The sequence below is a fragment of the Schistocerca piceifrons genome, chromosome 11 (genome assembly GCF_021461385.2).
Source record: "Schistocerca piceifrons isolate TAMUIC-IGC-003096 chromosome 11, iqSchPice1.1, whole genome shotgun sequence".
Lineage (NCBI taxonomy): Eukaryota > Metazoa > Arthropoda > Insecta > Orthoptera > Acrididae > Schistocerca > Schistocerca piceifrons.
This window is the reverse complement of record NC_060148.1, coordinates 115,886,531-115,913,688: the sequence shown is the minus strand read 5'-3', so window position 1 is coordinate 115,913,688 and position 27,158 is coordinate 115,886,531. Positions and strand designations below refer to the sequence as shown.

Genomic DNA, 27,158 nt, shown 5'->3' with positions numbered 1-27,158 from the left:
TATGGAATCGGTGGGTTCAGGAGGGTAATACGGAACGCCGTGCTGGATCCCAACGGCCTCGTATCACACTAGTAGTCGAGATGACAGGTATCTTATCCGCATGGCTGTAACGGATCGTGCAGCCACGTCTCGATCCCTGAGTCAACAGATGGGGACGTCTGCAAGACAACAACCATCTGCACGAACAATTCGACGACGTTTGCAGCGTCACGGACTATCAGCTTGGACACCATGGCTGTGGTTACCGTTGACGCTGCATCACAGACAGGAGCACCTGCGACGGTGTACTCAACGACGAACCTGGGTGCACGAATGGCAAAACGTCATTTTTTCGGATGAAGCCAGCTTCTGTTTACAGCATGACGATGGTTGCATCCGTGTTTGGCGTCATCGCGGTGAAAGCACATTGGAAGCGTGTATTCTTCATCGCCATACTGGCGTATCACCCGGCGTGGTGGTATGGGTTGCCACTGGTTATACGTCTCTGTCACCTCTTGTTCGCATTGACGGCACTTTCAACAGTGGGCGTTACATTTCAGATGTGTTAGGACCAGTGGTTCTACCCTTCATTTGATCCCTGCAAAGCCCTACATTTCAGCGGGATAATGCACGACCGCATGTTGCAGGTCCTGTACGGGCCTTTCTGGATACAGAAAATGTTCGACTGCTGCCCTGGCCAGTGCATTCTCCAGATCTCTCACCAATTCAAAAGGTCTGGTCAATGGTGGCCTAGCAACTGGCTCGTCACAATACGCCAGTCACTACTCTTGATGAACTGTGGTATCGTGTTGAAGCTGCATGCGCAGCTGTACCTGTACACGCCATCCGAGCTGTATTTGACTCAATGCTCAGGCGTATCAAGGCCGTTGTTACTGCCAGAGGTGATTGTTCTGGGTACTGATTTCTCAGGATCTACGCATCCAAATTGCGAGAAAATGTAATCACATGTCAGTTCTAGTATAATGTATTTGTCCAATGAATACCCGTTTACCATCTGCATTTCTTCTTGGTGTAGCAATTTTAATCGCCAATAGTGTATATGCATGTGTCCTTTCCGAACACGCCATGCCATTGTTTGAGGACGTAGAAGTTCTTGGTCTGCTCGTCTTGTGGACTTGCGAGGGCTTCGTGTGAACGCGTCTCCGATACACTCGACATTTTCATCAGACGTGCGTGGCCAACCAGGTTCTCTTCCCTTTGCATTGAGACGTTAGTACCGTTAACTTTTCCTGTCGTAACTCTCCCACCTGTTGCATCTAGTAGTCAGGCTTACTAGATGTGTGGCCTACCAAGCGAGTGCTTTTAATATTTGTGCATCGGAAATGTTGATATTACTTATCGGAGCCACTGCTACTGTAAACTAATAGCAAAGCTATATCACCCAAATGTTTTGCTATTATTTTTTTCCTTTTTTCAAAAATTATCTCAACGCAACGGAATTAAACGCATCTGACTGGAAAAAAAAATGGAAATGTCGTGTGACTAGGGCCTCCCGTCGGGTAGACCGTTCGCCTGGTGCAGATCTTTCGATTTGACGCCACTTCGGCGACCTGCGCGTCGATGGGGATGAAATGATGATGATAAGGACAACACAACACCCAGTCCCTGAGCGGAGAAAATCTCCGACCCAGCCGGGAATCGAACCCGGGCCCTTAAGATGGACAGTCTGTCATGCTGACCACTCAGCTACCGGGGCGGACAACGCATCTGACTAATAAATTTTAAATATGGCACTGTCTGTAACATTTCCGATGGACTCACTCCACCTCGGCAAGACCACATTCCCATTCCATTGCATTAGTTTTAATCAGCACTTGCGTATTCTATTAATAGGGAGCTTATGACAAAAAATGTCTGAACAAAATGGCTACCCTCTACTTAATGACCATGACCACCATTTTGTTTCATATCTCCTCTATTATTTTCTGAGATTGTACCACCGCAATGACACAAAATTTCCTGCAATACATTTAAGCGTAAAAGAAAACAAGGAACTCTCTGCCAGTGGGCATGATATTACGTACACATTTAAATATCCTATGGTCTCCTAATGGTTTTTTTTTTTTTTTGTAACTACAGCGCACTTTGTGGATTGCTACGGATATCCAGAAATTCTCTCTCCCTCTCTCTCTCTCTCTCACACACACACACACTCATAAGCCCATTCATTAATAACCTAGAGAATTTACTAGCGGTCAGGCTATTCAAAGAAAATTCTTGCTTTTTTGGTGCAGTATTTGTAACTAAGTCACCACATTCAAATTACACAGATTAAACATGTAAATAAAACAGAACAACCGGCTTTTGCCAGTACGTGACAAATCTTTTCCACAACAAAATTTCAGCCCAGATTAAATGAGTCACAGACCTTCGGATTAGACTTCACACGTAACCTTTCCTACGGGCCTACCATATACAGTGGAGGATTTATGCACATCTCCCTCTGCAATGTAACGGTCATTGTGTTGCTGGGCAGATGGCTAACCCACCTTTTTCTCTCTTGAGAGTATCAAAATTTCTAACTTGCTTCACACAAATGTAATTAATAATGCTAATTTTGGGATCATGATTACTTAATTATCTCACACATGGATCCTCAACTGAAAGTTTGCACAAACACCTCTGTTTTCGACTGTCTCTTGGTCAGTTTGAGACAAAGTCAATACTCACCATGTGGAAGTGCTTGTTCCTAATTCGAATTCTGCACACGCAAAGCTTAAATATTCTCAGCTGAAAAATTTACTCACGCAAGTATCTCAGCTTAAAATTAACACTCACAAGTATCTCAGCTTAAAATTACCATTCACTGTGACCTTTGGTCACTACCAAAGAAGCCTAAATTCCCTAAACCTTTTACCTGCCTACCTATGCATGAATCTCCCACCAAAAAGCTTTGTTCCCGTCGGTATTCTGAAAAGGAAAACCATTATTTCTAGCTACTCTTAAATATTCCACATGCATACCATGCCCATATTCCTTAAATTTACGTAGCACACTGAAAGTAGGTGTTTCAACTTCAGGAACCAGCGACAGTGTCGGAACATGGCCGTTCAGCAGGCCATCGCACGCTTCCACAGAAGTGTGGGAGGAACCTGTTACCGTACTGCGTAGCCACACTCCAGGCCCTCAAGTGCTCTGGAATACTTCCCTCCTTTGGTTCTGCCAAAGGTGACCAGAGGACTGTCTGAAAGATTCTACATCCACTATCTGGGATCAGCAGACAACAAACCATTTAATCATTTCTCAAGCATCACAAAACTGGTTACAGGGATCTATTTTTGAAGGAAGTGCACATATGAATAATTCAATATCCAAACTGTACTTCTTTTCTACATCAGTATCCGGTTTCATTTTATTGAATAAAATTGTGCTACCATAAAACCGCTGTTCTGACAAGGACAACGAAGCATGTTTTTATACAACGGGTGTTACTGTACCTATGAGCCAAATCTTTTATATGTCGGTTAGTACTGTATCCTTTCAGCGTATCCAACCAACTTCCAATAGTTTTATATGACAGTCACAAATATGTTTGTGGGGAGGCGGCTTCTTTCTGAATCGGCGGCGGAATGGAGGTTGAACAATGGACAGACATCGCGACAAAATAATTTCTCTTGTGGTGTGGTCGCCATATTTCTAAAAACAAACAACAACGCAGCTGTGTCAAAACTTTGAACCTTCTTCCATCAAGCGACCTATGCTATGTGTTTCTATCTTCTTTTCTAAAAACAAACAACAGCGCAACTGTCAAAACAGAACCTTCTTCGATCAAGTGACATGTGTTCCATCTTTCATAGTTTGTAATAAACAACTGAAATCTGTTCGTTCTTTTTCACTCACCCGGTATATTAAAACACCATGCTGTACTCTGAGAAATAAAATTTCTGATCGCTTAGCATACGCCAGATACATCTTTGTTTGCAACAGCATGCAGAAATTTTTATTTTACTTGTTTCATTTTTCATAATTGGCAAGTAAGACCAGGTAAGCTGTACAGAGAGCGTAAATTTTTTTTCCTTGTAAAAGTTTTCACATCACGGACATAAGATCATGTATGCTTTGAATCAATAATCGAAAAAATTGTTTCATTTCGTTTGTAACAGTTAAGAAATATCTACCTAGAAAATAGCACACGTATGCCATGAATTACACAGCTCGCTTACTTAATTTGCATTTAGTTGTTTCCATTGTTGTGGTTTACAGATCTACACTAGGGATGGCGGTTATTGCTGAAACAACAGTTTTGGGTTATGTTTTCTTTCTTTTTCTTTTTTTTAACATGGTCAGTTTAATGTGACGATTACTCCTTAGCTTACCAGGTCATTCTTTTATCACACTCTTCCCAGGTGAAGTGTGACAGACTGCTGTATTTAAATATCCATAAAAATTACATTCAGCAATTTCAGTGAAACAGTTAACTTTTTATGTAAAAGATTACACTAATACCTCACAAAAATATATTCAAATAAATTTTAAAGTTTATTTTTAACTAAAAAGGAGTGTATAAACAGGAAACTGCACATAATGAACATAATATTACATGATGATGGTAATGCTATGAAAACGCAAATACCTTGCAGTCTAAATTTTACTTTTTTAGTTTTTATTGTTTGTTATACATGGAATAATAAAAATATAAGAAACTCCCATAAAACATTGAAAAATAAAAACTACACTAGTACTTTTTGGTTTTTAATTTCTTCCTTAGACGTTTTCTTTACACTCGCTGGAAATTGTTGTAGGGATTTCAAGTTAGATTGTTAGATTGGCCCCTTGCAACAACGGCAAATATAAGACGTCTCACTCTACTTTTTTGGGTCGCTGGTGGAGCATGTTTTACGTTTTTCCAACCTTTCTACAACGACGTTCACTCTTTCTTTACACCCAAAACGGTGAATGGGTGCGTGAAATTACCGGGATACGTGATAGAGTTGACTCGCTTTTTATCTGTAGTATTACCAATGAGTTTGCAAGCTTCTTCAAAAACTTAAAGCGACTCATCTGAATACTGTTTTTGTAGGAATTGTGAAGGACAAACACATTCACCTCACTTACGACCAACGTGTTCAGAAACAATGTCATTGGCCATTATTGGAAGAGGCTTTGACCATCAGCGATATTTGTTTCATCCCATATATTTCTAGCAAAACTTGTAGCTAAAGATTCAGTCTCTACACTTCTTTCTCCGTCACCTTGATCACTTGTTTCATTCAAGGAATTCACAGGCAGAAAAAAAAAAATTCTTCACTTTGGCACTGTTCCTGTTCTGAATTATGTTCACTTTAAATTTCGTTGTCACTGTCTGAGCCAACATCACTTTCTAAACTGTCCTCAGACCATTTTAAAACAGTGTACTCAATGTCAGAGTCTGTAATATGAACAGCAGACGAAGACCTGGCTACTGAATCCGTAATGCAAATGCTGTCTCAGAGACTGCTAGTGTAATTGAAGCAGTAATAATATAGTTGCACGCCATGTTCAAGTGGGTACTGACGAGAGAAACCACGGCAGTTTCCGGAAGGAACGGGTAAACAGCGCTGTAATTTCCTACTCCACCATCATGCATTAGCAAAGTGTAAGAATAAACCCTAGCGGTCTGTGAGACAGGACTTGGAATGTTAAGGGTTAAAACTCTTCAAACCAGCCGTGAAGTGGCCGCCATCGATATCCGAACTTTAGGGCCGATGTATCGTAATACGCTTTGATATGCACAGCTCTGTATTGATGTTGCAGGGGTTCACTTTGAGCGTCTTCTATAAATGTATTTTTCACTGTAAATAAATCGTAAGTTCAATTCAGCCCTTCGCCTCTGTAATTTCACTGCATTTCGTTGATGCTCACATGGGCTACTTTTATCTGCGACACCCACGATATGTCGGCATTGCGGATGTTAGGGGCAATGCGTTCAGAACAAAGTGTTTCGAATCATGTGATTCGTTGCTCAGAAAAATGCAGCAGAGAGACGTGAAGGATTGAAGGATGATGGCTATAAAAAATTTAATTAATGCAAAGGTACGAGTATGAGTACATTATATATTAAGATATTTATCTTTTCCTACATTACCCGAATATAATGCCTAAGTGCTCGTATCATTGCATGGCACGTTCACATAACTACACTACTGGCCATTAAAATTGCTACACCACGAACATGAAGTGCTCCAGACGCGAAATTTAACCGACAGGACGAAGATGCTGTGATATGCAAATGATTACCTTTTCAGAGCATTCACACAAGGTTGGCGTCGGTGGCACACCTACAACGTGGTGACGTGAGGAAAGTTTCCAACCGATTTCTCATACACAAACAGCAGTTGGCCGGCGTTGCCTGGTGAAACGTTGTTGTGGTGCCTAGTGTAAGGAGGCGAAATGCGTACCATCACGTTTCCGACTTTGATGGAGGTCGGATTGTAGCCTATCGCGATTGCGGTTGAGGTTTATCGTAACGTGACATTGCTGCCCGCGTTGGTCGAGATCCAATGACTGTTAGCAGAATATGGAATCGGTGGGTTCAGGAGGGTAATGCGGAACGCCGTGTTGTATCCCAACGGCCTCGTATCACTTGCAGTCGAGATGACAGGCATCTTATCCGCATGGCTGTAACGGATCGTGCAGCCACGTCTCGATCCCTGAGTCAACAGATGGGGACGTTTGCAAGACAACAAACGTCTGCACGGACAGTTCGACGACGTTTGCAGCAGCATGGATTTTCAGCTCGGAGATTGTGACTGCGGTTACCCTTGACGCTGCATCACAGACAGGAGCGCCTGCGATGGTGTACTCAACGACTAAACTGGGTGCACGAATGTCAAAACGTCATTTTTTCGGATGAATCCAGGTTCTGTTTACAGCATCATGATGGTCGCATCCGCGTTTGGCGTCATCGCGGTGAACGCACATTGGAAGCGTGTATTCTTCATCGCCATACTGGCGTATCACCCGGCGTGATGGTATGGGGTGCCATTGGTTACACGTCTCGGTCACCTCTTGTTCGCATTAACAGCACTTTGAACAGTGGACGTTACATTTCAGATGTGTGACGACCCGTGGCTCTACCCTTCATTCGATCCCTGCGAAACCCTACATTTCAGAAGGATAATGCACGACCGCATGTTGCAGGTCCTGTACGGGCCTTACTGGATACAGAAAATGTTCGACTGCTGCCCTGGCCAGCACATTCTCCAGATCTTTCATCAGCTGAAAACTTCTGGTCAATGGTGGCCGAGCAACTGGCTCGTCGCAATACGCCAGTCACTACTCTTGATGAACTGTGGTATCGTGTTGAAGCTGCATGGGCAGCTGTACCTGTACACGCCATCCAAGCTCTGTTTGACTCAATGCCCAGGCGTGTCAAGGCCGTTATTACGGCCAGAGGTGGTTGTTCTGGGTACTGATTTCTCAGGATCTATGCAACCAAACTACGTGAAAATGTAATCACATGTCAGTTCTAGTATAATATATTTGTTCTTGGTGTAGCAATTTTAATGGCCAGTAGTTATGTCTCAGACAATGTGAGGTAAAACTGTACTTGTAAATTTAAAGTCTTGGAAAGATTGGTAGCGGGAAGGTATCATAGCGTAACAGGTACGCGGAACTGTGTCACCCGTTTGGAATCCTAATTCCGTTTCTCGAAGAGTACTCTACGGCATTGCCCCCTACCTAGCTAGCATTAATCGCGAATCCCTCGTCCAGAGCAAAGTCCCAACCGACTGGAAGAAAGCGCAGGGGGCTGCTGTATAAAAGGAGGGTAAATAAACGGACCCTCAAAATTACAGACCAAAATCCTTAACAGTGATTTGCTGCAGAATCCTTGAACACATTCTCAGTTAGAATTCAATCAATTTTCTTGAGACGGAGAATCTTATGTTCACCAATCAGCATGCCCGTTTCTCACATGATATACTGAGAACTACGGATGAAGGGCAAGAGGCAGATTCCTTATTTCTAGATTTCCGGAAAGCGTTTGACTCGGTGCCCCATTGCATGCTGTTAAAAGAAGGTACGAGCGTGTGAAATAGATTGACAGATACGTGAGTGGCTCGAAGGCTTCTTAAGTTACAGAACCAGTATGTTGTCCTCGACGGCGAGTGTTCATCATCGTCAGGAGCGCCCCAGGGACGTGTGATAGGACCGCTGCTGTTCTCTATATAGAAAAATGACTTGCCGCACAGGGTGGGCAGCAGTCTGCAGTTGTTTGCTGATGATGCTGTAGTGTACGGAGGTGTGGAAGTTGGGTGACTGTATGAGGATAGAGTTGACTTAAAGTTTCTGGATGGTGTGATGAATGACAGCTACGTCTGAATGTAGAAAAACGTAAGTTAATGCGGATGAGTAGCAAAACCAACCCAGAATGTTCGGAAACAGCATTAGTAGTGTAATGCTTTACTCAGTCACGACGTTTGAATATCTGGGCGTAACGTTGCAAAGCGATAGGAAAGGAACTAGCACGTGAAGATTATCGTAGGGAAGGTCGACTTCGGTTTATTGGGAGAATTTTAGGAAAGTGTGGTTGATCTGTAAAGAAGACTGCGTATAGGACGCTAGCGATAACTATTCTTGAGTACTGCTGGAGTATTTCGGATCCGTATCAGGTCGGATCCTTTTTTTTTTAAAAAAAAAGAAAGAAAAAAAATTCAGAGGCGGGATGCTAGGTTTGTTATTGGTACGTTCAAACAAAATTTAAATGTTAGGGAGATACTTGAGAAACTCAAATGGGAATTCCTGGAGGGAATGCAGCGTTCTTTTCGACAAACACTATTGAGAAAATTTTGAGAACCGACATTTAAAGCTGACTGCCGAATGATTCTACTGCCACGAACCTGCATTGAGTGTAATGTCCACGAAGATAAGACCAGATAAGTTAGGGCCCATACGATCGCATGTAGATAGTCGTTTTTCCCTTGCTCTGTTTGCTAGTGGAACAGGAAAGGAAATGACTAGTAGTGGTGGGGAGTTACCTCCGCCAAGCACCGTATGGTGAATTTCAGAAATGATTTAGATGTATAATTTTGTTTTCTGATGATGGAGATATTGGCGTTCGCAAGGAATTTATCTGCAGGGGGAGGGAGAGAGGGGGGACAAGTGCCTGTCAATGGAAATAATAATTTTCAGTAATGTATTAAATATTGGACCCTCAACACACAAAAACTTAGATAATCATTGGTTTTTTGTTTTAAACTCAATTCTCTACATAAGTTTGCGTCAGCGGTCTTCAACGCTCCTTGACCAAATTTTTCATCCACCTTTTTCTGCTTGCAAGAAATTAGAGCATTAGGGGATGACAATTAATTACAGGAAGGTTTTTGTTTAAAATTTGCAGCTCCCCTCCTGTCTTGGTGAGATTTCACCAAAACCCACCAAGATGGGAGGGGAGCTGATCGGGTAAAAATATGTAAAAATAAATGTTGAAAATTTGTTTTTTAAACATTCATTATAACAATTTTATAAAACTAATTTTTTTATTTGTAAAGTGTACTAAAAAGCGATTTTAACAAGTGATTAAAACACATTTTTCTCACTTGTTAAAAACACTTTATTTTACATATGCCGACCCTGAGTATTATTCGGAAGGACAGACACAGACGGAGGAAGAAAATGGCTCCACGAAAACAGTATTAACCGTTTCGACTGAACCCTAGAAAAATTGATCTTTTATTGATATAATATATATTCATTAAATGTTACTGAAGCTCTACTTCCTTTGCAGATAAAAGACAACATTGTTTGTACCTTGCAGGTCAAATTCAGCTTAGCTTCCTTCCACAAACGATTAATATCTTGCTCACACGTTTGTTCCGACTTGTCGGCGTGTCGCTTAACATACGCACTGTAAAAGTTTTGATACAAATCCATGTCGAGCTCAATAACTTGAGGTTTATATGCGTTTCGTAACATCACGACGGACTCTCTGACTGACATGGAGTGATTCCGACTGACATGACTGAATGAACTCTAGTGCTCGTGACTACTTGTTTGAAATCGGGAAATCTCAGGCATGCACGCGTGTAAAGCATTCAGGGCGGATCAGAGAGGTCATAAAGGCTGGGGGCCACTTCAACAGACGCCGCGCCCAACGACTCATCGTGCTTTTGTTAGCTGTCACATTTCTGTAGACGTAGTGCAACCGCCGATCTCTGCTCGGAACTCACCTCTGTTATAGACGCCACGTTACAGCCGACGTATAGCAGTGCCAACTGTCGGAACTTCATCAAACTATGGGGGCTGAAGCGGGAACATTCGACGATGTCCCACAACAAATTCCGCATTTTCTCAACCGAAATTTGCCGTGAAAAAAGAATGCGTTGCGTTGCTTATTAAACGCCCCACCCATATTCTCTGAATTTAGAAGTTGGCATGGGATTTTCATTGCTCCTTCCTCCCCCCCCCCCACTTCCCCCCCTCTCCCCCCACCCTCTGACCCCCAGTCCCACAACCCTCTAAATGAAATTTGGTGAGATTTTGCTGGGCCCCTCCTCTGTTTTGAACTTAAGTAATTAGCGGACGTCCCTTTATCACAACAGCAGCGCCTTAATCGCCTATCATTCCGCATCAAAGTGTTATTGCACAATACAGCGTCAATCAAAAAGGATGTAACAACTTTGGAATGATATAGAAATTTATTGCAGTAACTTACAGAATCGCTAGATGTGTCATTTTGTAGCCAAAAACCTTAAGTTTTATGTGATTGCAGACTTTCAAAAATATCGTTCAAATGGCTCTGAGCACTATGGGACTTAACATCTGAGGTCATCAGTCCCCTAGACTTAGAACTACTTAAACCTAACTAACCTAAGGACATCACACACATCCATGTCCGAGGCAGGATTCGAACCTGCGACCTTAGCAGCAGCACGGTTTCGGACTGAAGCGCCTAGAACCGCTGGGCCACAGCTGCCGGCGGGCTGACCAGCACTTCCGACCATATGAACAAAAACAAAATTGAATCGATTCATGGATCCCCACAAAAGACGCCCAGTTCTTCCGACACGGGATTCGTATGCTATCCGAAAGACGGGAGAATGTAGTGTCCAGTGATGGGCAATACTCTGAATCATAATTTTTTTGTAAGTTTTTCACAATAAGGCCCCGAACTTGCGCTGGATGGTGACAGCTCCTAGCATTGAGATATAGGTTCGTATGTGTTTCCTTCCTGTATACCGAATGTCCCAGTGTGCCTCCTGCCTTTCTAGTAACCAGGATGTTCATGAAGGGTAGGCTTCCGTTTTTCTCTATCTCCATGGTAATCTTGATGTTTTCATGTATACCGCTGAGGTGCTGCAGGAGCTCAAGTGGTTTATCTTTACCATGTGGCCAGACCACAAGGGTGTCATTCACATATCTGTAAACTGCTTTCGGTTTCATTGGAGCCGTGTCCAATGCTCCCTCCTCGAAATATTCCATGTGTGGGTTAGCCATGCTTGGTGCGTCCCACTCCATACACCGGAGTGCCAGTGTGGTGCACAGTTAACATGGCTGCTTTCACCAATGCGGAGCTTGCTCACTGTGTATTTTGGTTCCATGAAACGAATTCTGCATCAGCTGTTCGGCGTAAACTTCGTATCACTGCCATGGTGAACGCCCACAATGCAGAATAAGAAAACTAAAACTCTGCCCAAACAGGCCATGAATGGCCACCGGTATCGACCGGCCGCCGTGGCATCCTCAGACCATAAGCAACTCAGAAGGCAGATACGGAGAGGCATGTGATCAGCACACAGCTCTCCTGGCTGTATGTCAGTTTACGAGACGAGAGGCGGTACTCCTCAATGAAGTAGCTCCTCAGTTTGCCTCACAAGGGCTGAGTGCAGCCCTCTTCCCAACAGCGCTCAGCAGACCGAGTCCGACAGCCCAGTCCGACAGCGCTTTAACTTCGGTGATCTGACAGGAACCGTTGTCACCACTGTGTCAACGGCTGAACAATTTGAGACAGCAAAAATCCACATTCAATCCTGGAACACGTTCATTACAGCCCCAAAGTTAAAGTGTTTTGTGCTGTTAGCAAATTGAAAGTGTACAGCCCTTTCTCCTTCATGGAGAAAACTGTCGCTGGCATTGTGTATCTGGATGCGCTCGAAAACGTTTAATTCCACAAGTCGATGAAGATGACCGAGACGGGATGGTTTACTGCTAGCAAGACGGTGCACCACCTCATCTCCTCAAGGAAGTTCGAGGTTTCTCCGATTATCACTTCACAGGTCGGTGAACTGGCTGTAAAGGGCCACTGGATTTCTTTCTCTAGTGTTTCCTTAAGGACTATAGATATGTTACTCCCCTGCTTGGTGATGCTTGAAGAGATCTCTATAGCCAAAAGACCTGTAGGACGTCCTGTATTGAGGTTCAAGGACTCCTGTAAACGAGATATGGAGAGCTTTGGAATCGATACAAACAGATGGGAGGCACGGGCTAGCATGAGACCAGAGTGGCGTGATGATATATCATCTGGAATGTCGAAGCATGATGAAGGCTTGTTAGACAGATTGAGGCACAAAAAGCTTCACAATGCTACCACTGCTCCCGCCTCAGCAGCCAGATGCACTTGTGACAATTGCGGCAAGAGATGCCGTGCTGCCACTGGCTTGACAAGTCATATGAAAAAATACAACCCATAAACACACAGACACTGCAACAGTCATCTACCAAGATGTCGTGGCCGGGCAGATATTGATTACTGGTGGGATGTCTGCCACATTGCAGATGGTAGTTACATCGAACCAAAATGACACTTGACACTTTTATGTCAAACTTAAAGTTGCTTGCTACAAAATGACACATCTACCGATTCTGTAAGCTATCCCAACAAATCTTCTGGTAAACCTTCCGGGATGTAAGGTCGTGGTCCATGAAACTCTTCAGCTCCTAACGTTTCGTCCAGAGCTGCGCTGGACGTCTTCAGAGGGGTGTTTCTCCTCAGGTGATTCTTGCCGACTGAAGATATCCAGCGCAGCTCTGGACGAAACGTTAGGAGCTGAAGAGTTTCATGGACCACGACCTTACATCCCGGAAGGTTTACCAGAAGATATGTCATCCAGTCGTGAAAGCTTTCATACTATCCCAACAAACTTCTTTTGTACAATGTAAAGTTGTACAGTCGTAAAGACCTCTTAGACGCATCCTGTATAATTGATAATGATAGTACCCCAGCGTCTTCTTCACGTCACCTAGATGTCTTGTGTGCAGGTCACGCAGGAGATGTACCACATACTGCACGCCAAGGGCTACCCGCTCACCTGCCGCGGCACCATCAAGGTTAAGGGCAAGGGCGAGATGGTCACCTACTTCCTCAATGGGTACGCCACCACGCCGGCGCCGTCGACTCCAGCGTCATCAGAGCCGCCGCCGGCGCCCAGTGGTGACGGTAACAGCGGTGGAGCGTCCGAGAGCTAGGTAGGTACTGCAAGCAGCCGCCTCCTCTCACCTGGTCATCGTGTTCCCTAGAAGCCACCTACAAGAACAACTTCAGTTGTTGGGCAGCACGTCATGGCACTCGCTAACAAAACAGGAAACAACACACAAAAACAGGGTTCCGTGCAGGATATTAACGATATAGACGACTCGAGCCAGCTATGAAAGCCTACCTAAGATATGTTTCTAACATTCTGTTCGTCCATCATCTAAGTCCGTCCTATTCTCAGGCTGGATGTGGACAGGTAGGCGACGCGATATTCACACACACTGTTTACTTCATTGGTTTCTGGTGTCCTCAATACCTCTCCTCACACTACTACATCGAGACAAGTCGTTGTTTTACGTTCGTACCAAAAACCTCTAAAAGTTCTTGACCATTTTCCATCATATTTTTATACGATACTGTAATGAACATTGTGACCGACATAGGCTGTTTTTAATGTATATGATACCTAACTATACCAGGTGATCAAAAAGTCAGTATGAATTTGTAAACTTAATTAACCACGGGATAATGTAGATAGAGAGGTAAAAATTGATACACATGCTTAGAATGACATGGGGTTTTATTAGACCCAAAAAAAAACAAAGTTCACAAAATGTCCGACAGATGGCACTGGACAGCAAAACGTCAGTGACTGCGCTTGACAATCGTGTATAAAAGGAGCTGTAATGAGAGAGAGAATCAGATGCGCCAGCAGTCGCAGCATGTTGACGTTACCTGAAAAGGCGCTTTTAGTGAAGCTGTATTACCGGAATGGGGAATGTGCTAGTTCAGCGTTACGATCCTATCGCCATAGGAAGGGGATTCGAACGGGTAAAGGTCCGTAGAAAAATGCAGCTATGGCGAGAATGATTTCGAAGTTCGAAGCCACGGGTTGTTTGGACGATAGACCCAGTAGTGGCCGATCGAGCACAAGGCGTAATGCTGCTGAGACAGTTCAGGAAGAAATGGAGACAGTAGCGGGTTCGTCTATGCACGGGGAAGTCAGCGCTCGTGCAGTCGCACGTCGCACCGGCATTCCATACACTACTGTTTGGTTGGCACTGAGGCGTACCCTCCGATGCTATCCGTACAAAATCCATCGGCATCATGAACTGTTACCTGGCGATTTGGTGAAGCGGAGGGCATTTGTGGTGTGGGCGTTTCAAAAGATGGCGGAAGATGACGATTGGTTGAGTAACGTGTTGTGGACCGACGAAGTTCATTTCACGCTCCGAGGGTCTGTCAACGCCCACAACTGCAGAATTTGGGCTACCGAAAATCCTAGAACTGTCGTGGAAACTCCATTGCACGACGAGAAAGTCACGGTGTGGGCCGGATTTACCACATCTACCGTTTTCGGGCCTTTTTTCTTCGAGGAAATGCGTGATTCTGGTTTTGTAACCGCTACCGTGACGGGTGAGAGGTATGCCGATATGCTGCAGAATCGCATCATCCCCAGCCTGGCTGATAAACACCTGCTGGAACGTACGATGTTTATGCAGGATGGCGCTCCACCCCATATTGCTAGACGCGTGAAAGATCTCTTGCGCGCGTCGTTTGGTGATGATCGTGTTCTCAGCCCCCACCTTCGTCATGCTTGGCCTCCCAGATCCCCAGACCTTAGTCCGTACGATTATTGGCTTTGGGGTTAACCTGAAGTCGCAAGTGTATCGTGATCGACCGACATCTCTAGGGATGCTGAAAGACAACATCCGACGCTAATGCCTCACCATAACTCCGGACATGCTTTACAGTGCTGTTCACAACATTATTCCTCGACTACAGCTATTGTTGAGGAATGATGGTGGACATATTGAGCATTTCCTGTAAAGAAGATCAGCTTTTCTTTGTCTTACTTTGTTATGCTTATTATTGCTATTCTGATCAGATGAAAAGCCATCTGTCGGATATTTTTTGAACTTTTGTAATGTTTGTTTTTTGTTCTAATAAAACCCCATGTCATTCCAATCATGTGTGTCAATTTGTACCTCTCTATCTACATTATTCCGTGATTTATTCAGTTTTCAAATTTATTCTGACTTTTTGATCACCCGGTATATGTAATAGATGCTAATGGAAAAAATTGTAGTACCAAAATATTATTCATGTAGACTTACAATGCCCTCCGCGGCATTTTAGCTAGAAGGAAGTACTTCTCTGGTCGGTGTATCACTAACCCGGTGTCTCGCTGCTTCGGTAGTCCCTCGTCGCACAGTAGTGGCGCTCAGGCGCCAGGTTCCGTGTAGGTTTTGATCCTGCTGAAGTGGAGTGTTTCGGGATGCCAATTGTTAAATGTCAACAACGTTTTGTACTGCACTCGTTTTAATAAAGAAAGACACGTCACAGGATTTGCAATATGGCGGCTCTGGGCTACGCCGTTATATTCAGCCCTTTACAACACATTAACACAGTTCTCACTTTCCATACTCTTGATAGACACTGCCCACGACACGTGGCGTTCTGATAACTAATACCTTCACTTTATATCTTGTTTAATAGCCGGAATATTTGCTCGCGACCGTTCTTTCAGAGCCGCCCCCGGTTACTCGACCGTGCGTTTTGAGTGGCGCTTCGCTACTAACTCGCCCTGTCTTGGCGAATGACAAGAGAGACCCCACCTTTCTCCCTCAGCCAATAGGAACACCTCACTCGTTTCATATATATATATATATATATATATACATACTGCTGGGCACCGTAAATGCAACACCCTGAAGTAAGCATCCGAATCAAGTGAAATTTACACCATGGGTTTGCAGCGATGAGATATGCAGCTGATTAGAATTTCAGCGCAGACGCACATCACGCGCGCCTGTGGCGCCACCTCATAGCGCCATTTAAGGCTTGGCGATTTCGACGAGTGTACGTTCGGCACGTGTGTTTACCTTGTGGTTGTTTCACAAGACGATCAGTTATGCCTCGTAGACAACAACGAACATCTTTTCATCGTATCCGAGTTCGACAGAGGAAGGATAGTGGCTTACCGAGATCGTGGATTATCATACAGAGAAATCGCTAGTCGTGTTGGACGAAACCAAACAACTGTAATGCGGATATGTGACCGTTGGATGCAGGAGGGTACGACGGACCGACGTGGTCGATCGCATTCACCTCGGTGCACCATTGCACGTGCTGATAGCCAAATTGTGCGCATGGCAGTGACGGATCGCTCAGTGACATCCCGAACCATAGCACAGTACATTGCGTCTGCAACGCATCATCCAGTGTCTGCGCGTACCATTCGACGCCGTTTACAGCAGAGTGGTCTGTCCGCAAGACGTCCATTGCTTCGTCTACCATTGACGCAGAACCACAGACGTCTCCGTCGCCAATGGTGTGATGACAGACGGATGTGGACGGCAGAATGGAATGACGTTGTCTTTACTGACGAGGCACGCTTCTGTCTGCAGCACCACGATGGTCGGATTCGAGTGTGGAGACACCGTGGAGAGAGGATGCTGGACAGCTGCAATATGCACCGCCACACTGGTCTTGCACCGGGTATTATGGTATGGGGCGGTATTGGATATTACTCTCGCACGCCTCTAGTACGCAGTGCCGGTATTTTAAATAGCCGGCGCTACATATCCGAGGTGCTGGAGCCAGTTGTCCTTCCTTACCTTCAGGGCTCGGCCACAGCCATATTTCAACAGGATAATGCGCGACCACACGTGGCACACATTGTCCAAAGGTTCTTCGTCAATCACCAGATTGAATTGCTTCCCTGGCCGGCTCGCTCTCCGGATCTTTCGCCGACAGAAAACATGTGGTACATGGTTGCTCAACGAGTGACCCAGATTACATCTCCAGCTGCCACACCAGATGATCTTTGGCAACGTGTGGAAGCTGCTTGGGCTGCTGTACCCCAGGAACACATCCAACGTCTCTTTGACTCAATGCCGAGACGTGTGGCAGCGGTGATCTCCAACAATGGCGGCTACTCTGGCTACTGATTCTGGCAGGAACCACATGTCACAGACGTCTGTAAACGTAATCATTTGATACTCGGTCAACATGTTATCTTCAAAATAAATCTTGTTGTGCTACCTCTTGTCTTTCTTGGTGTTGCATTTACGGTGGCCAGCAGTATATATATATATATATATATATATATATATATATATATATATATATGTGTGTGTGTGTGTGTGTGTGTGTGTGTGTGTATAAAAAATCATTAATACTCCTTGCTGCCGCGTAATTGTCAGATGTACGTGTAGCCTCGCTGCTACCGATTGCATAAATGTGTGTAATGCTTGGCCTGAATACGTGAAGGGAATGCACGTATGCATTACAGAATAATGAAATTTCTGGAATGCATTTGTCTAGGTAACATATTTAAGTGATTAACATAGGAAGATCACTGATTACTGTAACCACGAGATAAGCTATTGCAAATGTGAAATGCTAGCACATTATTAATCGGTGTAACTGCCAGAATGTTGAATGCGAGCATGCAAACGTGCATGCATTGTGTTGTACAGGTGGCAGATGTCAGTTCCATGTCTGTTGCATTCGGTGGGGCAATGAAGGGACACTGAATGCTAGGTGTGGATGACAACGGAGTTGTCCTCTGATGATGTCCCATATATGCTTCACTGATGACAAATCTGGTGACTGAGCAGGCCAAGGCAACATTTTGGCACTCCACAGAGCATGTCGGGTTACAAAGCCGGTATGTGGGCGAGCGTTATGCTGTTGGTAAACACCGCCTGGAATGCTGTTCATAAATGGCAGTACAGCAGATCGAATCACCAGACTGACGTACAAATTTGCAGTCAGGGTGCGTGGGATAACCACGACAGTGCTCCACACAGTCACATGGAACCGCATCCCAGACCATACCTCCGGGTGTAGGCCTATTGTGTCTAGCATGCAGACAAGTTGGTTACTTGCCCTCAGCTGGCCCCCTTCAAACCAATATACGGCCCTCATTTGCACTGAGGCACAACCGGCTTTCATCAGGAAACTCAACAGACCTCCACCCAGCCCTCTAGTGACCTCTCGCTTGAGACCACGGAAGTCGCAAATGGCGGTGGCGTGGGGTCATTGGAATGCACGCTAGAGGGCGTTGTGTCACTGTGGTGCCAACTGCTGGTCAAATGGCTGCTGCAGATGCAGTATGATACGCCAGAGCTATCAGCCGAACACAGTTGACTTCCCTCTCGGTAATCCCACATGGTACTGCGGGGCCCTGTCTTCTTGCGACCACCTCTGGCAGCAATCGTGTGCAGAAGCTACATTCCCGCCAAGTCTTTCTGCAATACCACAGCAGGCACATCCAGCTTCTTGTAGCCCTTTTGCACAACCTCGTTCAAACACACTGCAGTGTTGATAATGGCGTCTTTCTCGCCTTAGAGGCATTCTTAACATGGACTCAAATGGTTCAAATGGCTCTGAGCAGTATGGGACTCAACTGCTGTGGTCATCAGTCCCCTAGAACTTAGAACTACTTAAACCCAACTAACCTAAGGACATCACACACACCCATGCCCGAGGCAGGATTCGAACCTGCGACCGTAGCAGCAGCGCGGCTCCGGACTGGAGTGCCTAGAACCGCACGGCCACCGCGGCCGGCCAACATGGACTCACCACGTCGAGTCTCATAGGTGATTCATACTCACGACCGTTACAGCGTGTATTTAAAGAAAACTTGATTTACATCCTCATATTGCTGCTACCAGCGCCACTCTTATAGAGCTGGTGTGAAACTTGAATAGACGTCTCCTTTCAGGTGTGGAACCACGTCTACCGACTTTCTTTTATGTCGCAGAACTTCTTCTTGGTGCTGCGATTTTTTTTTCTATCGGTGTATTAAGGAGCAACGCTGTTATCAAAAATCTCCTTAAGTTCTTGACAGATTTACTTCGAACTTTTACACGTTATTCTAATGAACATTTGCATTGGCACAGGCTGTGTATTTCTTTGATGACTATGTACAGGTTTTCTCGTAACTCTTTCATGATGAACTTTATTTTGCATACATTTGGAAAATAATAAGTCGAAAACTGTCTTCCTTTGTGATAAATAACACTCTATATTTAAACTGAAGGTGGAGGAGGGGAAGGAAACGAAACGAAAGGGATTACTGATGTCAGCTGCTTCGGGACATTACGCAGAAACATCGGCGATGGGTGAAAATGTGTGCCTGGCTGGGTCTCAAACCCAGGACCTCCTGCTTACTGGGCAGGTGTGGTAACGACTGTGGGTTAGCGCAACTGCACCGACTACCTCGGCACGCCTTGCGGGCTGCACACCACCGAGCGCCACCTACCCGCAGCCACTGCCCATTTCCTTCACGGTCGCTACTCTGAGATTCCCGCCAGGGCTCGGATACACTTGTGCAACCGCACTGAAGAAGGTGGACCCATTGTCCACCTAGGCGAATCAATTATACGAATGTAGTGCGTCTGTTCTATTCGATGTCTGAAAGAACACCCACCACGTCTGCATATAAATAACACACTTGCACTACCAAAATTGTTAAGTTTCGAAAATTGGTAGAGTGGGTCGCATTTGTCCCACGAAGCTTATTAGATCCATGTTTTCATGAAAACACAGGATTTTTCCGAGCTAGATTTTTAATTTTAGGACGATTTCATCAACCATGGAAAAATGTTTAACAGATTCATATCAAAACACATTTATTCCAATGAAAACGAAAAACTGAAATACCTCACAAAATTTTTCAGTACAACATTTGAAGATTCCTTTGACATACCCCGCATCAATGTTTTCTACATTCTGCGAAGTTTTCTCTGGCATATACGTCCCACTTGATACATAAATAATGTACGAACTAGCAGAACTGCTGAGATATGTATTAAAGTTTCAAAACAATGTCTGTCATGAAACTTCCTGGCAAGTAAAAACTGCGTGCTTGGCCAAGACTCGAATTCGGGACCTTTGCGTTTCCTGGGGAAGTGCACTAAAGGCTGAGCTCCCGAAGCACGACTCATGACGTCTCCTCACAGCTTTACTCAGTCGGTAGAGCACTTTCTTGCTAAAGGCGAAGGTCCCGAGACCGAGTCTCTGCCCAGCACACAGTCTTAATCTGCCAGGAAGTTTTACATCAGCGCACACTCCGCTGCAGAGAGAAAATTTCATTCTGGAACGTCTGTAATATACAAGAAAACACAATTTGTAGCTTCAGACATTCTTGGAATTGAGAAAATGGTGACTCTATCTGATTTTCGTGCCGGCTCGTTTGATCGCCCACAGCCTTCTATAGATCCACCGCATAGTCCATAGTATTTTTCTCCAAGTTCCGAAAGCATCTCGCTACTACACAGATGTGAGAAGTAGAAGTCCGAAAGGTCGGAACTTCATATTACATTAGTGGGCGATATGTATCCCATATGAACCACATCAACCACCGACTGAGAGAGACAAAATGCTGCCCTCTGCTGCCAAAACGAGCAATTGCGATTTCTATCTCGCTGTCAGTTTCGACTGCGATAGGACGGTATTTAACCCTTTAGACAAATTGTTTCTCCTGTACGTATTTTCTCTTCTTACATACATTTTTCCGACAAAAAAATTGCAAACACAACAATATACTGTTTTAATTCATTCCTCTCTGATAATTTTACAGAAGAGGGGGAAGTAATATTTTTGCCTTGCTGGCTTATGATTAGAATACAAGTACTGAATCCGTACTTTGTAAACGCAGCCATTCACAGATTAAAACTATGATAAGTACTGTCACTAAAGCTACTATCAAAGAGAGACAGAAACTGGACAGGTGTCCCCTTTTTCATTTTTAATTTACACGAGTAGTTCCGTATGATCAAATTCAGGAGTAAATCTCCAAGGTCGTGGAATGCTTCGCTACATAAAATTACAACATAAAAGTAATAATAAATAGGATGAAATGTTTATGAATCCCAAAAAGACGACAAGCTACAAGTTTATACAAATGCAATCAACAGTGTAACACAGCAAGTAGATTAATTTTTCAAGAACCTCCTCGACAGAACAGAAGTCGTTACCTATGAGGAAACCCTTCAAAAAATGGTTCAAATGGCTCTGAGCACTATGGGACTCAACATCTGTGGTCATCAGTCCCCTAGAACGTAGAACTACTTAAACCTAACTAACGTAAGGACATCAGACACATCCATGCCCGAGGCAGGATTCGAACCTGCGACCGTAGCAGTCCCGCGGTTCCGGACTGAGCGCCTAGAACCGCTACACCACCGCGGCCGGTGAAACTCTTCAGTTTAGGTTTGAAAGCGCGTGGAACACTGCTAAAATTTTTGATATCTTGTGGCAGCTTACCGAAAATGGCTGCAGCAGAATATTGTGCGCCTTTCTGCACAAGAGAGGAGGGGGTGCGGTCCAAATGCAGATGGATTTCGGCGTAGTGTTAACGGAGTGTGAACCGCTAATTCTTGGGAATAAGCTGATACTGTTAGCCAAAAACGACATTAAAGAATGTAAATGTTGAGAGGCCAGTGTCAGAATACGCAGACCAAAGAACAGGGGTCGACAAGAGGTTCGCGAACTTGACACCACTTGTGGTCCGAGCCGCCCGCTTCTGAGGCGAAAACTCCTTTTGAGAATGGGATGTTTTACTCCAAAATATAATACCATACGTCATAATCGAATGAAAATAGGCAAATCAGACTACTTTTCGAGTCGAACTATCGCTTGTTACTGGTACTGCTGTAATATTAAAAACGGCAGCTAACAGTAAAAATGGCAGCATGCAGTTTTTGAACAATGCCCTGAATGTGGGCTTTCCACAACAGCTTACTATCGATCTGAATGCCTAGAAATTTGAACTGTTTAGTCTTACTAATCATATGCCGATTCAGTGTGATTAGCACGTCAGGTTTCTTTGATTTGTGTTTTAGAAGCCGGAAAAACTGAATCTTGCTGCGATTTAGCGTTAGTTTATTTTCTACAAGCCTTTAACTTATGTCTTGAACTGCAATATTGGAAACAGTGCCAATGTTACACACAATATCCTTTACTACCAAGCTATCGTAATATTTTGTAACCACCTGTAATACTACGAAGCGTATCACGCCCCACATGCCAATGATCCCAAACCGATTTACCTACTTATTTTAAGCGATTTCAATTCACAATCAAGGTTTCGTTTGCAGAAACAATATAGAAGGTCTAAAGTCAGAGATAGAGGTAAGAGAACCCAGAGCTGGGCGGAAATGGATGAGGAGATCGTCAGAAAGAGGGGAGGAGGGATGAGGCATAGGGAGAGGGGGAGGCGGAGGAGATGGTCAGAAAATTGGGGGAGGAGAAGTGGAGGGAAGAAGATTAGTATGAATATCCAATTTCCATACATATTCGTATTTAGCAATTGCGAAGCATTGCTGTGCTCACTAGCTATTCCATAACTGCAAAATGAGATTGGATATACCCAGCATCTTCGCTTCACCTTTTCACAACACTAAACTTTTTGCATTTCTTTCTCCACTTCAGCCACACGACCCTGGAACAAGAGATACCTTATAACCTGCACCTTATCCATATCCACTGTGCACCTGTTAACATCGATGCAGCTTCCCTCTAGGCATATCCCATCTGTTTTCCCTCTATCCAGCAGGGAACCATTAATAGTCAGACTGCCTACACTGCGTTTCTCATCCCTTTCTGTTTCTGTTTTCTTCCTCCCATATCCCCTACTAACATTATTCTTTTATTTCTCGTCCTTCCTTTTGATTAGTTAACTTCACCATTTTCATTTCTCCATACTGTTGCCACACATCTCTATTAGGTGTCATTACTTTCGTTAAGGACATAGTGAGAAAATTTCGTAACACAGTGTTAATAAGAGCAACATTTCTTACACTCTATGTTCTCATTACTGTCAAGTGAGGTTACTTTCCTCCCCTTTTGGATAGTTTTTCAAACAAAATCATGTAATGCATAGTAGTGCTGTACAATGACTTTTGAAAATGAAGTTAGTCCATTCTAGAACAATATAGAAACCATCTAGCAACATAGAATGATATCAAAGACTTATTTTTGAAATATTATAATCTTTCAAAAATTGGAGCAAAATAGCTGCTGGAGTGGCTTACTTTGTTTCAATTAATATAAACTTTAAGACAGTGTAATAGCTTGGGCCAATGTCACCCTCTTTAAAATTTATTGAGTTACCTAATAAGACCATATTAAACCAACATCTATGTACTTTTTGGAATCAGAGAGACAAATACTACAAAAATACAGAGGAACACAACTTTTTGTAATATAAGTTGTAAAAAAAAGTAACAAACGTGAACAAAGTTTAGTGTTTTTGCTATCAAAAAAGAGACCAATGTTTCATTAGGTATGTTGGTGTGTCAAAATGTTACTGACTAAACAAAGAAAATATTAAGCACAATTCATGACCGTTAACCAACTGTGGAACTGAGAAAATAAATACTAGATTCAACTATATCCTCCCATTTTTTCTGTTTCCTGTCGTCCTTAGTTACATCAAAATTCATGGAGATACGTTCCTTCTTTGCAAATAAATGGAAAAACGGTTTGTTTTTTGCCATACTCGTTTCGCTTCTTTTGTTTATGAAGCGTCTTCAGTGGCCTGTAATAAATGTTTATTTTTGTATGTACAGCAAGTGCGCTATGCAGTACAAGCATGTTACTATATTACGTGTTCTCATGTTTTCCTCTTGTATTTCAGCTTAGAAAGAACTTCCACAGCACAAATTTCGTGCATGTAAGTTATTGCTTGAGTTACTTATGATTTCCAATGTTACTAGTCCATTTTTGTGACCCTGCAGATATGTGTACTCGGTCCCCATACTCCAGATGGCCAATTTCCAGTGTCTTTCAATCACGTTTAGTTCAACACTTCACTTGCACTTTTCATTGTGTGTTGAATGTGCGTGTGTTAACTGTGTGTAGTGTTGCCAACTGCCACTGTGTGTTTATGTATTGTCTTTTGTGTGTGTTGTGTGTGGAGTTTGATATTTGTTCACTTCTTTTTGTGTGTGTGTTTTCTTATGTGTGAATGTGTCATTCTTTCTGAGAGTGGATTTTTTTATTTTATTTATTTATTTATTTGATCACACATGTGGACTAGCAACATTGGAAATCCTAAGTAGCACCAAACGATAGTTTAACTTCACAAAACATGTGCTGCAAAAGTTGTTTGTAACCTGAAAACCAAGAGTAAAATATGAAAAAAACGTAACATTGTAACATACTTGTAACTGCTACATAATGCACTCATTATGTATATAAAAACAAACAGGTATTACAGGAAACTGAAGACGATTCATCAATAAAAGAAGGGAAACGCCTAGGGCAAGAAACAAACTGCCTATCATTTAGTTGCAAAGATGGAACATACCTCCATAAATATATCGTTCATTATTGTGAAAAAGTGCATGTTTATTATCATGGTATTTACAGTTACACTGTCTCCGTTAAAACTTTCAATAACATCAGGATAATGTTTACTTTCATCCAAACACACGAATTCTCTATCTTATTGGTTTCAATTTTGCCAGTGGTTTTCATAAGTACTCTTCATTCTCTGTATATGATGCTAACACATGTCATTTGATTTCTTCTGTATGGTTCCAAATGTTTGTCTTTATTGTCATCATGAATTTCTCCTTGTAATATGTCTTCATCACTAGAATAATCAAGCACTGTCTGGATTTTTCTCTTCTTACATTGTTTACTAGTTCCTGGAATTGGTTTAGAAGCATTTTGTGATATGAAAAGCATGTGTTCCATTTCTTATGGATTCCAGGCATTCTTTCGTATTTTCAGTGATGTAATCCATATGTTGGCGAGGTCTGCTCCTTTTTACTCTCATATCATACTAATAACAACATTAATCTCTCAGTGTAACTCATTACCAACATAATAAAATCCATCTCAAGCTAAATCAGGTCTAAAACAAAGTAATGGAAATATTGTGGAGCTACATCGATCCACTTTATTAGTGCTGCAAAGTTGTCTCAATTTTCTCACCAATAACCTTCACAGCTACTTTCGTTGGTACAGTGATAAATATTGTGTTGATTACTGATTTGTGGGTATTACTTAGATAGTAACTAATTTCTACAAATAAATGAATTCCACCTGCCTTTTATTTAAGTAGTTTTCTGGTAGCAAAACATCACTTTTTCTAGACAAAAATTATCCCAAAAGTGCAGTAGCATGGATTTCGTTAGTATAAAATATCCAAGATAGTGAGTGGCAGAATAACTCCAATGTATGAGCCTGTAGAAGCTGTGAACTGTTGGACAGACTTGGAACTGTTCTGAAATGTTTATTGGAATAGATGCTATGATGGATTGGATCCTTTTTCGAACTGTTAACAAAGGTATATTAATTGACAGTATATTTATTTATTTATTCCTCCAACTGTAGATTGTAAATATTGTGTGGATGTCATAGGGAAAGTTGACAAACAAAGTAATAGAAAACAACTTAAATAATCAATGCTTGGTAATTTATGGTCTGTTCTTCATAAAAGTATGTTTTGAACTTACAAAGCAATAAATGTTTTGTTACACATTGTAATGAATATGTTAACAAATGCAGTTCATTAGGCATGGAAACATATTGATAACTAGAAACAGTAAATATATTTTCAGAGCCTGCTTAATATAAACAAATCAAGCAAAATATTATGAAACAACATAATCACATCTCATTTTCACCTGCTAACTTTCTGATGTACACTGACACATGGGTTTTGTGAAGTTCTCGTTCTGATAACAAGCAATGAATGACATTCACTATTAAATTTGTACTTATCACAATAGATACTACACATTCTGTTATGCTACTGCTCACATTTGTTTCCTATACTGAGTGGCTGTATTTAGTGTCTACAGTACCAGATGATGTATGCATATTTAAAATCGACTAGTAGCTGTCCCTATACTTTGTCTGTTCCCAGAATAATAGTTATCCATTTAACCCTATTACCTGTGAGACACCTACTTTAGTACATTATGTACCTTTCACATGCTCATTCCCAATATCTGGCTGATCAGTGTGTAAAGCAGATTTGGTTGACTACAACAAGGCACTAGTGGCAAAATATAACTATACTTAAATATACCTTAAACTCTGCTAATGTTGTGTAGTGGTAAGCAATCTAAAATGTATTTGCACCACAACCCTCAGTACTGTAGACTCAAAAATGCTTTTTTTTTTTCTCTTCCAGTTTCGGCTATCCCAGAAGTAACAGTGACACCTGAATGTCTTCCTGGCAAGATACTGCAAGAGACCTAATGAAAATCTCTTTGAAAACTTTTATGAGCTATGAACACAACTCTGTGATGGAATTTTATCCTTTATCCTGAACTTAACTGTAATAAGAACAACAGGAAGCATGTTTGCAATGAAAAGTATTTCTACTGGAAAGTCTCAATAATATGACATAAGATGAGTGAAATGAAAAATGTTATGTAAGTGTGGACTACAATTAAGTAAGAGGACTTATTACAATATGACAGGATGAGTGAAATCAAGAATGTTATATTAGTTTCTTCATAACTATGGAGGAAACCATCACATTATTGTTATAAAGTGCCAAATCAAGAACTTTCTAGTATCTGTCTCAATAGTGTTATTATTTCAAACTAAATGAATCACATATGTGTTCCATCAGTAATAGAGGATAATAGTGAATATGTAGGTTCCATCATATTTTAAGTACAGCATGTTGTGGATTAATAATTTTGCTGTAAAACCTGGGGCTATAGATGTATTGTTTCCTTAAACACTTCAAGTAAGTTGGCTGCACTGATGATCATTTATCGACAGT

The 27,158-nt window shown here is 42.7% G+C and overlaps 1 protein-coding gene across 1 annotated transcript in view; it reads left to right on the top strand.

The window, feature by feature from the left end:
• Positions 1-26,721, top strand: part of LOC124719778 (adenylate cyclase type 5-like) — a 597,816-nt gene extending 571,095 nt beyond the window's left edge. The window contains exons 19-20 of the mRNA XM_047244976.1: positions 13,177-13,383; positions 26,556-26,721. Of these exons, the coding sequence (XP_047100932.1) occupies positions 13,177-13,383 (207 nt within the window). The 3' untranslated portion in view covers positions 26,556-26,721. The remainder of the gene's footprint in view (positions 1-13,176; positions 13,384-26,555) is intronic.
• Positions 26,722-27,158: the final 437 nt, after the last annotated feature.